Here is a 16,824-nt window from a genome sequence, read left to right on the forward strand (position 1 = left end):
CTACCGTGGGCTGCGTACTTTTTACGAAAGAGCGCAAGTTGAGCAGACCGAATTTTCATCGCAAGGTATATCGATTGTAACCGAAATAAATTATGCGGTGACCTCGAAAGCCTCTATAACCATTTATTTCATCGAGCAACGATAACACGAACGATATAACAGCGGTAAATTATGTCTTTTAAATTGAAAATTTCATAATTTTGTATCGCGTGGTAAATCTCGAAGCAGGGTTCGATACGTAAGCCAATGTTACATTTTTTGCGTTCGTAACGCGAGTCGGTTCCACGATTATTTTTAGCGCAAACAGCGTATCCGCGTCGCGAAGAATGTTTTTTATTTTCTTTAGTTACGCGGGATGCAGGGAAATGCCTCTCCGTTGACCGAAACGGAAAGTCGTTCGAACGAACTCTTCCTCCTTTAGCCTCTACTCTATGCGGTGGGTATTCTCGCAAAATATCTTTCACGAGAAGCGGATGAAATTTTTCAAACGTGTCAGTTTTATTGTTAGCATTTTTATAAAGAATATACGCGTTGTATATAGCGAGGTTTAAGAGGTGGAAGAAATATTTTTTATACCATTTTGTGCTTTTTCGAACGCGGCGAAGCGAACTCGAAATCGTATCGATTTTATCAATGTAAAAAAATTTCGAGCATTTACTCAATGTTCGAAACATTTACTCGGCGCGAAAAAAATATACGACCTCATTGCATATCCTATCGTACATAATTGACCGTGCAGTAATGTCACGAATATAAAATGACACCTCGCCGTCCGATCCTAAATTGAATTCACCAATTTGCTCTTGCACTTTGCTTATTGATAAATATTATTCAATTCAAGTGTGCAGAGGTCGCAACGATTTCAGAGACGCGTAGAGGTCGTCTCGAACGCTATTAATTGTTCTAAAAAAGATTCTACGTGTGTGTGCGCGCGTGCAAGAAATTGACTCGAATCATTTTCTCCGCGATTCGAGGTTAGCCGATCCGTGTAGCACTTACGACGGGACAGAGTGGTTCAGCGATATTCCAATCGGCGCGATTACACCGGGGGACATTTTCGACTCCTAAATCGATGGATCGATCGTTCGATCCGGTCGAATTGGCGAAGATTATCGGCGAGCGAGCGAGCAATCGAGTCGGCGTCGCGCGAAACGTTGTTCGGCGTTTATTGCCTGGACGAGTCCCGATCGATTACACACTATAAAGTAGCATCGCGTAATGAGATAAACGTATCATTGTTCCATTGGCATTGATTGTCGAAATCGTTTGACGCAAATGGAAAAGATTTCAGTAATTGCCCCCGGAGCAAATGTAAGAGACCGAACGAACGTTTCCTCCCACGGCACAACGCGGCACGACGCGTCACGACGCGACACGATTCGATACGACGCGACACGACGCCTGGCGCGACGCGGTGCAAAGCAGAGAGAGAGAAGCGGCGCGGCACGACGCGACACGATACGACACGATTCGATACGACGCGACACGACGCGACACGACGCGACACGACGCGCGGCGCGACGCGGTGCAGAGCGGAGAGAGAGAGAGAAGCGACGCGGCGCGGCGGTCAGGGCGAATTGCTTACGCTTACGGTATAATTTTCTCGCCCCCGCACTTCCCTATTAATTAACATGACGATTTAGCCCCCGTGTACACAGAGCCGCCCGCGCACGCACACGCCTGCCTGTACCCGCATTTGTACCGCCAGCACCAGATATTTAATATTCCTCGCGAGAGATGATAAATTTTCATTGGCGCGATACACTCGCCCCCGAACACGTTCCGCCGCGGTGCCCGGGTTTGTTTATTTAACGCTGCCTCGTTCCTACGGTTTAACAACTGTATTCCCGGCAACCGTTCTCTTCGCTTGGTACCTTTTTTCCCGCGGACAAACCCGAAACTGCGCTCCGGGACATCGGAAATCGGAAATCGCCGAGTCTCGCGAACGATTCTTTCAACGAATTACCGGTTGGTTCTATTTTAAATTTAACCCTTAGGGGACCAAAACTATTTCCAGTTTACACACTGCCAAGTCCAGACTGTTTTTCAGACGATTTTTCAGACGTTTTTTACTGAAAATTTTTCTATCAAATATAGAGAAGAGATATTTATTTTTTAAATAAAACTTCGTTGATATATTTTCATCGAAACTGCCAATGTTTTATTCTGCCAATGTTTCCTGCCAGATTCTACGGTTTTATCGATTTCTGCCGCGTGTATGGCGGCACTGGACCGTTAAGGGTTAAAATTGGTAACTATTTTAAATTTATACTCCATAAGTAACGATTCGTTTCGATAGATATATCGGCGACTTTGATCGCGAGGAAAATATTCATCGTCTCGAACCATATATTCTGGTTATTTCCTTTCGCAATTATTATTCGCATCGAAGAAACGATGGGGAGAATGCGGCATCAATTTTTGCGATTTGTTGCTAGAGTAATAGGAAGACCGATGCTCGAACGTTGCCATAACCACGCACCTGTACTCACTGCTCTTAAAGTGACATCGATGAAAAACGGAGGAATCGTGGCGGACATTTTACTTATTTGCAAAATTATAAACAACATCGTTGGCTTGTCCCCCTTTATTGGGCCTACTAAACTTTAATATTAACTAGTTAGCTGTGGCGCCTCCTTTTCAAAGCCCGCACCTATACAGGGTGTCCCAAAAATGTCTCGCAATCCGAAAGTGGCGGGTTTCTCGAGTCATTCGAAGCAACTTTTTCCTTTACAAAAATTTTCTCCGAGGTGTAAAGTAAGTTTGTCCTTGGCGAAAATGCGATCCACGGCTTCGTTTACGAGTTATTAACGAAAAACAGTGACTAATGAGAGGCGAGCTCGGCTGGCGCGAGGCGACCGAGCCAATGAGCGGAACTGGGCTTCGTGCGCCGGTTGCGCTGGGCCGCCTCGCGTCAGCCATACTCGGTTCTTATTGGTCACTGTTTTTCGTTGATAACTCATTAACGGTGCCTCGGAGAAAATTTTTGTAAAGGAAGAAGTTGCTTCAAATGATCCGAGGAACCCGTCATTTCCGGATCGTCAGACATTTTTGGGACACCCTGTATATTACAATACAGTTACCGTTGTTCACCCTATACATACATATTTACTTTGTCCCATCCTTCCAGGGGTTCATGAATAATTATATTGGCCGACGATTTCATAAAAGTGTACGTAAAGTACAGGTTCGTAAAGGCTGCGTGTTTCATATTTTTGTGTTTCAGCTGCGAAAATTGCTACAGGAAAGTACAGATGCGATTCCAGCAAAACGGCTCGCGTTCGTTCACGCGGTCGAAGAAGATCGTTCGTATCGCGCGAGCCGAGTAATTAGTAGAATTCAAAATTCATTCGCTTCCGTTCTCTGTCGCGGTCGTCCCCGCGCGGATTTACTAGAATTTCGCAATTAATTGAATCCGCGGCGATACACGCGTGCAACGCGCGGCGCGAATCGTATAGATAAATCGTATAGATCGGGTAGAATCAACCGAAGCGATGCATCACGGGCTCGTTTCAGAATGATCTATTATATGTATGTGTATACGTGTACCGCGCGACAAAAAGGTAGCACCGCACGCGTCCCATAAATTTGCTGTTTTCAGAGTTTCTGATAAATTCGTCTCGAAAACGAATGCCTTGCGAGCCAACGCGACGGATACGACAAGAAATATTGCAGGGAAAAACGAAACGTTGCGTTTCGAGAACATAAAAAAAAGTCCACAAAATAGTTTCGAAAGACCGTATAGCGAAATTGCGCGAGATAGCTGATCCCTTAAAGATATCAAGAAAGACAGCGCGTTTACAATTTTACACAACAATTCGAGCATGCGTAAATTGCTTTCGAAGCGGGTGCCGCGTTTGCTCGCACCGGATCAAAAACAACAACGCGTCGACGATTCGGAGCGCGATCAAGCGATGGTTAAATCGAACGAATTACGCTTCGAATTGCAACACCATCCACCTTACTCTCCGAATCTAGCTCCCATATCTCGAAACACCAAATGAGCCGTTTATTTTGAAAGTGGCATAAGTCACTTTGTTTTTAAGTCGATATATTTAAGGGCTTGCGTTTTAACACGTTTAAAAATATGGATGCTAACTTTCGAGAAGATTTACTTGTATTTGTTATCTCAGGATACTGATATTTTTCTCAGTATAAATAATTTCGTATAAACATTAAAAAATCACCACTTTTCATTACGGTAAAGTGACTTAAGCCACTTTCAAAATAAATAGTTTAGAAAAATGTCTGACATATATTAATTTTGTCCGACGTATTTTACTGAAGTGACGCTTTGAAAGGACAGTGATTTACTACAATTGTTGAATAAATTACATATATAATAATAATTTATACCATGAACATATTTAATATAAAGGTTTGATTTAAGTATTTTTTATTTTAATATTCATAAAATACAAAAATAATTAGTATATTTTGAAACATAAGTATAAGTAATTTATATGAAAATACATCAGTTCAATTTAATTTTCGTCATCAATAGGAGTGATTAAGTCCTCGGAAATCGTGTTTTGTTTAAATTTTTTAAATAACTGTAGTATATTGGGGGTATATAATTAAGCAAGTCCATCATGTCTTTGTATTTTGCTGAAGAAACAGGACGAGATCCAGCGTATAACGGATCCATTTCTATTTGTGAATAACGCCTAGGTCTTCCTCCTTTTGGTGACAAATCCAAAGTTAGAAATTCATCTTTTTCATTTAAAGTTAGTTTATAAAACATTTTATAGCCATCTGCTGGCGGGTCTGGAGGTAGCCATCACATCACTATAATATAATTTACAAAACTGCACTATTCTTTCGCATTTATAAAAATAAGTCCAGTGATCACAACTTTTTTAAAAATAACACACACTCTTATCACACGTTTCTACTTCTTTTACACTAAGCCCCGCAATTAATTTCCTGAGTACAGCGACTTACGCCACTTTCAAAATAAACATGTTTGTTATAACGTTAATTAGCAAAACTTCTCTCGAACAAATCTCAATAGTTCTCAACTTATTGATTGCAAATTTTTTTTAAATGAAAAGATACCATTCAGTTGTAATTAGTGTTACCATTAACTCGATTTTTTGAAAAAGTGACTTATGACACTTTCAAAATAAACTGCTCAAATTATTCGAGAGCGAACCGTCGCGAAAGCGTGCCCTCGCTCGCGCAAACGATGGAAGAAAATTTGGACAATCGTGAAATCGTCGCCGCGACGCGACGACAACACGTTAACAAGTTCGCCGAGGCAACATTTTCGGGCCGGCAAAGTATAAATAATCGGAAAATCGGCTGCGGTCGCCGCTATTTATGCAGTTGCGGTCGCCGCGGCCGCCGCGGTCACGGACGCGGTCGCGGTCGCGGCCGCTAACGAGGCGAGAACGCTGACTGCGAGAACGCACGGTTTAAAAAGCGGTGCGAGTTTCTAGCGCGGCGTTTAAATAAAAATGCGACGCCTTGTTAATCTGTAATTATAATTTCCACGGCTCGCTCGCTCGCTCGCGGGAGGAGAGCCGCCGCGGCGGCTGCTGCCGGTGCGTCGCAGCGTCGCGTCGCACGGCGATCGATTCGATCGGAGTTTACGCGGGGAAAAAACTGCGACCTAGTTGCGGACATTGCGCGCCGCTGCGAGGGATACACCTGCGAGAGGATTATTTATCTAACTGTAAAAATATTAGTTTTTCCTGGCCGAGTCTCCCGTGTCCCGCGAGAGACGCCAACAACGGGCAGAACGAACTTTCTCGCGCAGTAAATTTTCAACCGCCGCCGCGAGTCGCCGGGCCCTGCTGGCGTTTATAAACGCCCGGTAAACACCCGAGAAATATCCCTTTGAGTTTATATTTATTCGTTTAACGACCGGGATGAGAAACGGAGACCGGAAAACACGCGCGCGCGCCACTGGCTCGCGGCGCCGCCAGTGCCGAACGATTTTTCACCGTGCGCGCCCATCGAACTTTGATTTTATGAAAACATTCCCCGCTCGGAGCCCGGTAATTGGCGGGCGAGATGTCGGCTTTTTATAAAAACCCCGGCCGCTAGTTGTTGTTTAGCCGGATGCCGGACAGTGATGTTTCGAATGTTGCGCTTTTCTATTTTTTTAAATTACGTGGACTTCGGTGGACGATGATCCTTTCCTGCGTTAATTGCAAGAGAGCCGAGGTCCGTTCGTTCTTAAATAATTTCAACCCGTATCGAAGATAATGCATCCACGTTTTTACGTTTATAATACAACTACAGTAATATCTCCCTAATTGACGCTTAGATTGTACACAGAAATGGACAATTTGGGAAGAGGAGACGCGATTATTCGAGCTTTGCGGTTCGTTTTTATAGTCGCGAATTGTCAACGATTATAAAAACGAGCTGCAAGGCTCGAATAATCGTGTCTCCTCTTCCCAAATTGTCTATTTTAAGTGGACAATCTGAGCGTCAGTAAGGGAGACGTTACTGTAGCACGTAAAAATGTTGACTTCGCCGCGAGGTTGCCAGTACATACTCGTTCGACTCGCGAGCGCAACATATAAATTAATAGGAAATCCTCGAATTTTCCGTTTAGCAAATTAGCGTTCCGAATCGGCGGGTTCTAGCGCGATCGAGCCGCGCGCGCAGAAAATTTCTTAGAAATTTAAAATACAAAAGTCGTTTTCTTTGTCACGTTCAGAGCTAGAGCAAATTTGTTATCGTAATCCATGTGCTGGTATACTCGTTACCAACGGTGTATGGTAAATTCTCCCCGATTTTTCTTGAACTTGTATACAAAAATGGACAATTTGAGGAGAAAAGGTATGATTATTCGAGCCTCGCGGCTCATTTTTATAGTTGCCGATTGTTAACAATTTCAAAAGCAAGGTGTAAGACTCAAATAATTGTATCTCCTCTTCGCAAATTGTCCATTTTTGTGTGCAAGCTAAAGGAAAATTCGGGAGAATTTATTTGTACAGTTTTTATTGTGTTTCATCCCTAATTCGTAGTCAGATTGCGCACAAACATGGACAATTTGGGAAGAGGAGATACGATTATTCGAGCCTTGTAGCTCATTTTTATAGTTGTCGAGAATTCGTAACTATAAAAATGAACCGCGTGGCTCGAATAATCGTATCTCCTCTTCTCAAATTGTTCATTCTTCTGCACAATCCGAACGTCAGTTAGAGAGACATTACTGTATTTTTAACCCGTAAAGCTATTAAAACCACGAAAGGTTGTCTCCGCGTGGCTCTAGGACTTTCTGCATCTCGCGATCGATACGGACAACGCGTTTATTTTGCACGGAATATTTTCAGTCTTCTCTCTTTGGATCTGGAAATCGTACTACAGAAATGCGACCGAAGAAACGCTGTTCGTGTTGCGGCAAAAAATGTTTCTCGGTTAGTTTCGCGGACAGTTTCGGACGCGAATCCGCGAATAACGTATCGCGTTTTATTCCGGCCGCGAGTCCGCGCGAACGTTCGCGGTCTAATTGTAATTAAAAGTTGCTCTAATTAAGGGGTAGCAAATTAACGGTGGCGCCTTTGCCGGCTTCTTTTTTTCCCGCAGAATGAAGCTGTGGTGGAGCCTGACGCTGTTGGCTGTCACCCTTTTGACGGTCATCGTCACCGCCAAGGCGGAACCCGATCTCTGGGAGGAGGACGACAAGGAGGTCCTCGTGCGAACCGTTCGCGGCACCAAAGAACGAGGTAACGGATGTCAAGCTTAATTAAGAATCCGTCCAATCCCCGTCTCGAAGCCCGATTAAACTCGTCCTCGCAACACCTTCCGTCGAAGCTCGCTCCATTGTCGCGAATTATCGCGAATTATCGCGGCCAATTTTCTGTCCTAAGATCGATAACACCGGCAGACTGTCGATCCTTGTACGTTTACGACGCGCGTAACTAATACTTTGGCTTCATTTGTCCTCAATTTCTTCAATTTAACCCTTAGCGCTCCACGCGTTTCTCGAGTACCAGCAGTACTACCAGCATTACTACCTACTATACTATACTATACTATACTATACTATACTATACTATACTATACTATACTATACTATACTATACTACCTACCAACTCCGTCACATTTTTGGAGCTAAGCGCCTGAGGCAAAGGAAGTTTTATTTCGAGCGGAAAAGACTACGCGTCCTTGCGAAAGCGTTTGATTTTATTCATTTTATGTTGTCAAGTATAAAAATGGGCAAAAAATGTTTTAATCCTAATGGTATCTACTTAACATTGCGCGAGGTCGGTGCATCGACGTCGAGAATCGTGGCCGAAATTTCCAAGCAGCAAATGCATCCTCGTCGAAATGGGTAAATTTACTATTAACGATATTCTTCGCGATTCTTAAATAAATATATCCCTCGTGTTCTTTGACGCGATTTATTATAAAATTAGCATCGCGAATCGTCCGTTGAATTCCGTTTGGATACGGAATTATCGAAACAAAAGTATCTTTTGCGCGAGTTTGTCGGAATTTTTTTATCGTTGATCTTCGCTGGAATCGGCTCGATCGATAATTAAATTAAATTAAAAATTAACAAATATTCTTCGGACGTTCTAAAACAAAGTTAAACAGCGTTTTTCTGAAAAATATCGCTACCAGCAACTCCGGCACATTTTTGGAACAAAGCGCCCGAGATAAAGGAAGTCTTATTTCGAGCGGAAAAGATTACGCGTCCTTGCGAAAGCGTTCGATTTTATTCGTTTTACGTTGCCAAGTGTAAAAATGGCCAAAAAATGTTTTAATCGTAATGGTGCACACGCTAAGCACGTTATCGCTACGAATAACAATCGCCAACGTCGACGAAAACATAGCATCTTCGGTGTAATTGTGCTAAAAACATTGGGCTCCGCAGCAAAGCCTTCGGATTTACGGAACGAATGACGGATGTCTCCATAGTGGAGCCAACGGAGCGCCAAGGGTTAATATCCAGACTGTAAAATGTTAAGAATCCAATGTATAGCAACGTCGCGATCTATCGATTATTACCATCGTCAAGATTATAGTAGGAGAAAACCATAATCTGTCTAAAACAAATGATACTCTCGCCCCGTCTCTCGTTCTCAGTCTGCAAGCGTGCATCGAGAACATAGCACATAATAAAGATTCTTTGTCACTTAACATATCTTTCATTCCACCGAATATTTAACTTAAAATATGTAGGAATCGAAGGCCAACGATATTTTAGCGTCCTCCGAAATCGCCCGGGGTCTCTCGCGCGACGTACGTGTCGCGTGTACGTGAGTGCACGATGTAAACATCGCGTCGCTGCAAGGGTGATCGGCGGTCGTTGGGCACTGCTCGAACGTAACGGCCAAATTCGAAAGAGAACACGAGGCAGAACGAGACGAACGTCGACGCACAATTTACGATTCACGCTCGCGAATACGATTACGATTTACGAACACGACTGCGATCACAATCACAATCACGGTTCACGATTATAATTATAATATTATAATATTATATTATATTAGCAGTGTCATGTTCGTAAATCGTAATCGTATTCGCGAGTGTGAATCGTAAATTGTGCGTCGACGTATATTATAAGTATAATATTATAATATTATAATTATAATAATATTATAATATTATACTTGTAATAATATTATAATATTATTATAATATATTATTATAAGTATAATATTATTATAATTATTATTATAATATAACGAACACGGTTTACGATTTCGGCGTACGGTTACGAGAATTATACACTGCTTTAGCGCCCTTTTGTATTGTATTTTGCGCGCGTCACTGTTTAGTAATAAATGCAATAGTTTCCAAAGCCTACTGTTTCTATCGATCGCTCGACACGCTTGTACGTTCGTTGATAGGACAACGATTTACTTTCTATTATTTATAAACGTCGTTGTTGAAACGTGGGAAACGCTTTCACCTCCTCGGTACTGCTGGCATTATTTTATTCAGATATCAGGGTCCGACGCTTTTGCCCAACACCGTCTATCGAACGCTGGACAATCTTGCTAAAAATATGCAAAGTACCCGTCTCGATAATTATCAGCCGGTTGCCAGGAATAGTTGGCCGCTGGAAAGTAGCCGGAAAATGGCTGCGAGGGGATTAAGAAACTGGGATAGGCGGAAAGAGGAAACGGGTGGGTAGGGTGACAGAAAAGAAGCAGAGAGAGAGAGAGAGAGAGAGAGAGAGAGAATATGGAGAGAAATGGTGTCGCATCGCGAGCCGGTTCGAATCCAAGCCGAAATTTCAGCGGCTCGGCGGGGCTCCTGTTTTCGGCGCGGCTGTGGCCACGGCCGTTTCGCCGTCGGCGGAGTGAAAGGCTGCTGCGGCCACGGCCGTTTCGCCGTTGGCGGAGTGAAAGGCTTCGCGCCACGCCGCGCCGGAAGGAAGAAAGGCTGGCTCTATCTCCGCCGTTCGCGAGCCGGAAGCCCGATCCTGGCCCAAATAAATTTCTAAGAGCGGCAAATAATCTTAGCCGACAATGAAACGCCGCCGGATGATATTCGAATTGTGTTCGCGGCTCCTGGCCGCGGCGGAGGAAGAGGAAACGCCCCGAAAGACGAGAAAGAGCCGCGCTGCTGAGACAAAAGAGCCTTTCATCTGTACCGGAGGGGGTGGCGCACGCGGAACGACACTCCAATCCCCCCCCCCCACCCCACCTCCGTCGTTTTCTACGCCACCCTCGATCCTTGCCCTCTCCCTTGCCCTCTCCCACACGCCCTCGTCCTCTCTCCCTCTTTGTTCGTCTCCCGATCGACGCCATAAATGTCGTGTTATCGATGAAGCAACGAAGCGCAGAGGCTGTATCGCCGGCTCTGATAATGGAGAAGTTTATCGACGTGGTTCGCGCGAAATGGCAGCGATCGAGTGGAATTCCTCCTTCCGTGAAATGGCTGCATTCTCCCTCGTGGTCGCCCGATCGGCAGCGACTCGAATCTCCGCCGTGATCCCTCCGGGAAAGCTGCTGAAGCGACGGGAGACGAGAGAGGCAAGGGCGACGGGGCAAGGGGACGGGAGAATCGGCAGCGACGCGTGAATTACGGCCACCGGTGCAGTTTCGTCCGCCGACAATGAGACTATTTTCCGGACCGATCGCTTAAAAATCCTGCGAGTCGCGGAGCAAACGGCAACGTTTCCTTCGGTCGCGGTCTGGAAAGGAGCTCTCGCGGTTCAAGTTACGCGGCTTTTCCGCCGTAGCGTCTCCCCTCTCCTTCTTCGGCTCCGCTGTCTCCGGCGTACCAACGCACAGTGGGCTGGATCGAGAAATTCGGTGACATTCTGTTATAACTTTTGAACCATCGAAGATATCGCAATGAAATTTTCACCAAAAATATTTAAAAAATAGTTATTTTCAGCTCTAGATAATTAAATTTTTTTTGCATTTGTTAACACGTTACCGCACACTTTTAATTTGACGATCGTGCTCAGAAACACATTTTTTTTTTTCAATTGTTTATGACTGCCAGATGAAATCGAGTGTAAGTTGTATGTTTTACAAGAAGCAGCTTGGGAAGCAACACCAAAACATACAAACAATGAAACTCCAATCCAGATTACAGACAGTATTAGGGCACTCATACTCAAAAAACGAAAAACAAGAAAACAATGGCAACAAACTAGAAACCCTACAGAAAAAACTAAATTCAATAGAGTCACCAGGAAAGTAAAAATGCTAATAAAAATGGAAAAAGAAAAAGCCATTGAAGAATACCTCCAAAAATTAACACCTACCAAGGAAACAAATTACTCCCTATGGAGGACTACAAAAAGAATGAAAAATCCTCAGACCACCATTTCTCCTATAAAAACAGCTAATGGAATCTGGGCACGCAGCAATCCAGAAAAGGCGGAAGCATTCGCAAACCACCTAAAGGAAGTGTTCAAACCCTTCCCACAGAAAATAACAGACGAAGAAGAGAAGGAAATACATGAATACCTGCAAGCAGAGCAGCAGACAGTAGCTCCACATAAGCCATTCAAAATAACTGAAGTCAAACAAACCATAAATAAAGAAATCAGCATAAAGAAAGCCCCAGGAATAGACCTAATTACGGGCAAAATCCTCAAGGAACTTCCTGACAAATGCATTAGGTACTTAACCGTCCTGTTTAATGCTGTATTCCGACTGAACTATTTTCCAGCGCAATGGAAGATCGCACAAGTTATCCTAATCCCGAAGCCAGGCAAAAACCCAGAAGAAGTAACCTCATATAGACCGATCAGCTTACTACCACAGATGTCAAAAGTTATGGAGAAACTCCTAGCCAAAAGAATCAACAATTACATGACAGAAAAACAATTAATACCTCAACATCAATTTGGATTCAGGGGTAAACATGCCACAATCGAACAGGTACACCGTTTAGTTCGGAAAATAAACCAAAGTTTGGAAGAAAAAAAATACTGCTCGGCAGTGTTTCTAGATATCACCCAGGCATTTGACAAAGTATGGCACGTAGGTCTGTTATACAAAATTAAGAAAACTCTACCAAGCAATATATACTGCATCCTTAAATCATACCTTGAAGACAGGCACTTCCTTGTCAAACACAACGAGGCATTAAGTGAGATACTTCCGATTAAATCTGGCGTGCCACAAGGAAGCGTATTAGGACCCATTTTATACACTCTGTACACAGCGGATCTCCCAAAGAACCCACGTACAATTACTGCCACTTTTGCTGATGATACTGCAATCTTAGAATCGCACAGCAATCCAAAAACAGCATCTCAATACGTGCAAGAAAACCTCGACTCCATACAAACATGGCTGCTGAAATGGAGAACAAATGTGAACGACACCAAATCCACCCATGTAACCTTTACACTCAGGAAAGAGATATGCCCACCGGTAAAAATAAACAACAAACAAATACCACAAGCAGAATCAGTGAAATACCTTGGCATACACCTGGACCGAAGACTAAATTGGAGGAAACACATCTGGCAAAAAAGGAAACAACTAGGCACACAATTGCGCAAAATGTACTGGCTATTAGGACCCAAATCAAAATTGTCAATTCAAAGCAAAATAATAATCTATAAATGCGTCGTAAAACCGATATGGACATATGGAATACAATTATGGGGCTCATCCTCCGTGTCCAACATCGAGATCCTCGAGAGATTTCAGGCGAAACTTCTCCGCATGATAACAAACTCCCCATGGTATATAACGAATAATAACATACGCAATGACTTACAGATACCTACCGTCAAAAATGAAATTAAAAACTTTACCGACAAATACACTGTCAAACTCGAACTTCACCCAAACATGTTAGCAAACGAACTACTAAATGAACAGACTGATACGCGCAGACTCAAAAGATTCAAACCGCTAGACAATAGACACAGATTTCAAGATACTCGAGGTGCAATACTAGACAAGTAGGAAATAAGTTAATCTCAAAAACAAAACGTGATAAAACCTTTATAGCAATTATATTAGCTAGAAGAAAACCAATGAAGATATGAGCCAGTGGGCGAAATATCTACATATTATGAGTAAATAGCTATAAAATCTTGCTTATTGTTATTTTGTAACAGATTGCAGATGTACTTACCAAAATAATAAAAAAAAAAAAAAGTTGTATGTTTGGAAGTGAAAATTATCACATTTGCTATACCTTAGGTTTAACAAGTGTATGTGTTAGTACACTTCGTACTAACGCTGTTCTTTTTTTTATTGATTAAAATGTGCACGACGGCTATAGCCGTCGATTGCCTACATATCGCCAAAGATCGGACGGCTATAGCCGTCATTTGCGGCGACGTGTTAAACAATAATTTTTAATTAATTTTCATTGACATTTTTTGTGAAAACAAAAATTATTTAAATATAATGTTACAAAGTTTGTTTCGTTTACTTATATTTTTCGTATATTTTTAGTATGGAATAATTAAAAATTTTAAATATCCGTCGATTTACAGACGAAGAAGCGTTCTGTAATACCGACTGTAACGTGACGTCGAAGTAACGTGACGTTGATATCTTTAAAACGTAATAATTTACAATTTGATTCGTCTTGGTATGTAACTTTTACAGAATTATGTAGAGGAAAGTATCCTGAAAATATACCGTTTGTCCGAAACCGTGAGTCCTTGGGTATCCAACGTAAAGAATTTTTACACTTTTTGTATTTTATTGAATATTATATTTTTCATATATATGATACGATAATCTTGATTTAAGCTACTGTTTCCTAACGAGAAATATTGCCACCTAATGTTAAAATAGAAAGCAAAGGAAAAAATTAATTAGGTTCGTCGAGACATTGCGAGGAAAAGAAGCATATTTTTTGGCGTCCAATGTAGCGTCCAAAATGTTCAACTTTAAATCGTCGTATCTGAACAATTTACGATCATTTTTATTAATATTACCACTTTCGAGGGTAATGGACATTTAACAAGCGATAAAAATTGACTGGACATCGATACGAGAAAATTAGGTTTTCGTCAAAAAGTCGCTAAAATCTTCGATCCGGCCCACTGTGCAACGCCGACACGCTACCGAGGAAAAACTGCGTGTAGGAAAACAAGAGAGAGAGAGAATTGGAAGGTGTCTTCGATAGCCGACGGTCTCGTTTAATGGAAAGCGTTCGCAGGAACTGGAGAAAAACGAAGGAATGAAATATTTGTCGGGAATTCCGGCCATCGAAATACGGGTATAAATTATTCAAGGTTTCATAATTGACCGACGCTTTATTAAAAATTGACCGGATCGGTTACCGCGAGCACCCGGGCTTCGACGAGGGGCTGATAATGAAATCAAACGAGAATTCGCCGCCGTGTCGCGCCGCGATAAAAACCGGCGCAGCCAGACGCCGCGTCGCGTCCAGTATTTATACATTTATCGCATGTATTCGGCGTTCATCGAACGATCGTGCGCGGTGTGTATCGGGAGCGTTTAATGAAAGTGCGCTTCGCAGTTGCACGCTGCGCCGTCGACGAGAGCTTACGAGCCGCGCGCGTCCCGTTGTTGTAACAATGAAATTCCGCGATTCGCGGCGGCGACCGCGGAAGCCGATTCGAGCCCTTTGCGATCGCGGATCGACGGATGGGGCGTTTGCGCGCCGATTTCCATCTTTCCGATGTAATAAAACGCCTCGCGAGAATTGTCGGAGGACAACGAAGCGTTCGTAAAAATATTTTAGCGTAAATTTATGGCCTCGCAACGGCGTAAATATCTACAGTAATGTTTATTAATGTTAATTTCTATCTACAGTAATGTCTCTCTTCTCGGCGTAACTCGAGTATGCCAATCCCGACGCCGAGATATTGCTACGGCCCTGTAATTTATCGATTTTCTCGCGGCCCTTTAATTCATCGATTTTCTCGCTATGCTAAAGTTCGATGGTGTTGGTGAATACGTGTGCTGCAGCACGCGCCGCGGCTCCTTTGACTCGAATTCCCGGAAGACAACTCGTAATGTAATGACATAACTTTTTTTAATTTTAACATTTTAACACTGATCTTTTTTTTAACATATTGCTGATAGTTTTCTGATTAAAATGAGTCCAAACACGATATAGTTTGGACAGATATTTCTGTCGACAAAATCAAAGACGATAGACGTTGCACGTAATTTACTGCCAAGATGCGCGTGCTGTGCGCCGGAAAAGAGTTTAGGCAAAGTTGTTGACTTCACCGATGCTGTAACAAACATATATGTATATTAAGGAGCTCGTAGGCTGTCGCGGAAATTCCTCCGTCCGCGCGAGAGCCGTGCCTCCAATTATCTCTATCAACGTTTTGCATCTGTTGACGTAGCATCCGGCAACAACGCGTCGTGCAGATACGTGAAGGGTCAATGGTCGGAATGCGACTCGAAAACCAACACACGGTCCCGCGAGCTGAACCTGAAGAAGGGCGACAATTCCTGCGAGAAGATCAAGACCATCTCGAAGAAATGCAAAAAAGGTATGAAACTCTGATTCGACCCTCTTTTCCCTCTTTTAACACTATGCACGTCCGCAGATCTTAGATATGATTCTTTTGTTTGACGCCGGCGCAATAGCTTCGAAATTTTAGATTTTTTAAAAAATTTCGAAGATGGCGATAATATAAATTACGAAAATTAAGATATGTCATCCAAGAATTTTCGTACTTAATTCTTAGTTAAATAAGCACAATGCTATAGTTAGTTTGCTGCCTTTTAACGCCCAAGAAATATAGTTCAAATGTTATTTCAGTTTTTTTTAAATGGCACCAAAGTGGTGCCACCGGCGTACAACAGATAGTTTTTGCATGGCACCAGCGTGGTGCCACCGGACGACATAGTGTTAACAATAGGACCGTGGGAGCCTCGATTTTTCGAAAACGAAACACCGCGAGTTCACGATAGAATGCCTCGACTTTCGTTCGTAAACGCTTTCCGAATCCGGTGGGAATGCTTCACCAAACGCTGGTTTACAAATTGGTTTTCCAAAGAGGCCGAGAACTTTGTTTTTCATCGTACAAAATTTCTTACGCGAAAAAAGGAAATTTGTCGTCGAATACGATGGAACTTTCCAAGTGTAACGCGTATCATCGACTAATTTTATTACGCGATAGTCTTGACTAAGAACTGTAACTCGTAGACTGCGATGTCGCTAACAAAATAAAGTCTTCTCTTTGGTAAAACCGAGGTAAATCGTTCCCTCGACGGGTACAGCAATGTCTCTCTAATTGACGCCCAAATTCTCCACAAAAATGGACAATTTGGAAAGAGGAGATACGATTATTCGAGCTTTGCGGTTCGTTTTTATAGTTACGAATTTGCAACAACTATAAAGAACGAGCTGCAAGGCTCGAATAATCGTATCTCTTCCCAAATTGTCCATTTTAGTGGACAATCTGAGCGTCAATTAGGGAGACG

The 16,824-nt window shown here is 42.8% G+C and overlaps 1 protein-coding gene across 1 annotated transcript in view; it reads left to right on the top strand.

The window, feature by feature from the left end:
- Nucleotides 1-16,824, top strand: part of LOC117217736 (uncharacterized) — a 90,001-nt gene that overhangs the window by 63,871 nt on the left and 9,306 nt on the right. The window contains exons 2-3 of the mRNA XM_033465558.2: nucleotides 7,546-7,685; nucleotides 15,738-15,887. Coding sequence (XP_033321449.1) covers nucleotides 7,547-7,685; nucleotides 15,738-15,887 — 289 coding nt within the window. The 5' untranslated portion in view covers nucleotide 7,546. The remainder of the gene's footprint in view (nucleotides 1-7,545; nucleotides 7,686-15,737; nucleotides 15,888-16,824) is intronic.

The sequence above is a fragment of the Megalopta genalis genome, chromosome 1, assembly GCF_051020955.1.
Source record: "Megalopta genalis isolate 19385.01 chromosome 1, iyMegGena1_principal, whole genome shotgun sequence".
NCBI classification, from domain to species: domain Eukaryota; kingdom Metazoa; phylum Arthropoda; class Insecta; order Hymenoptera; family Halictidae; genus Megalopta; species Megalopta genalis.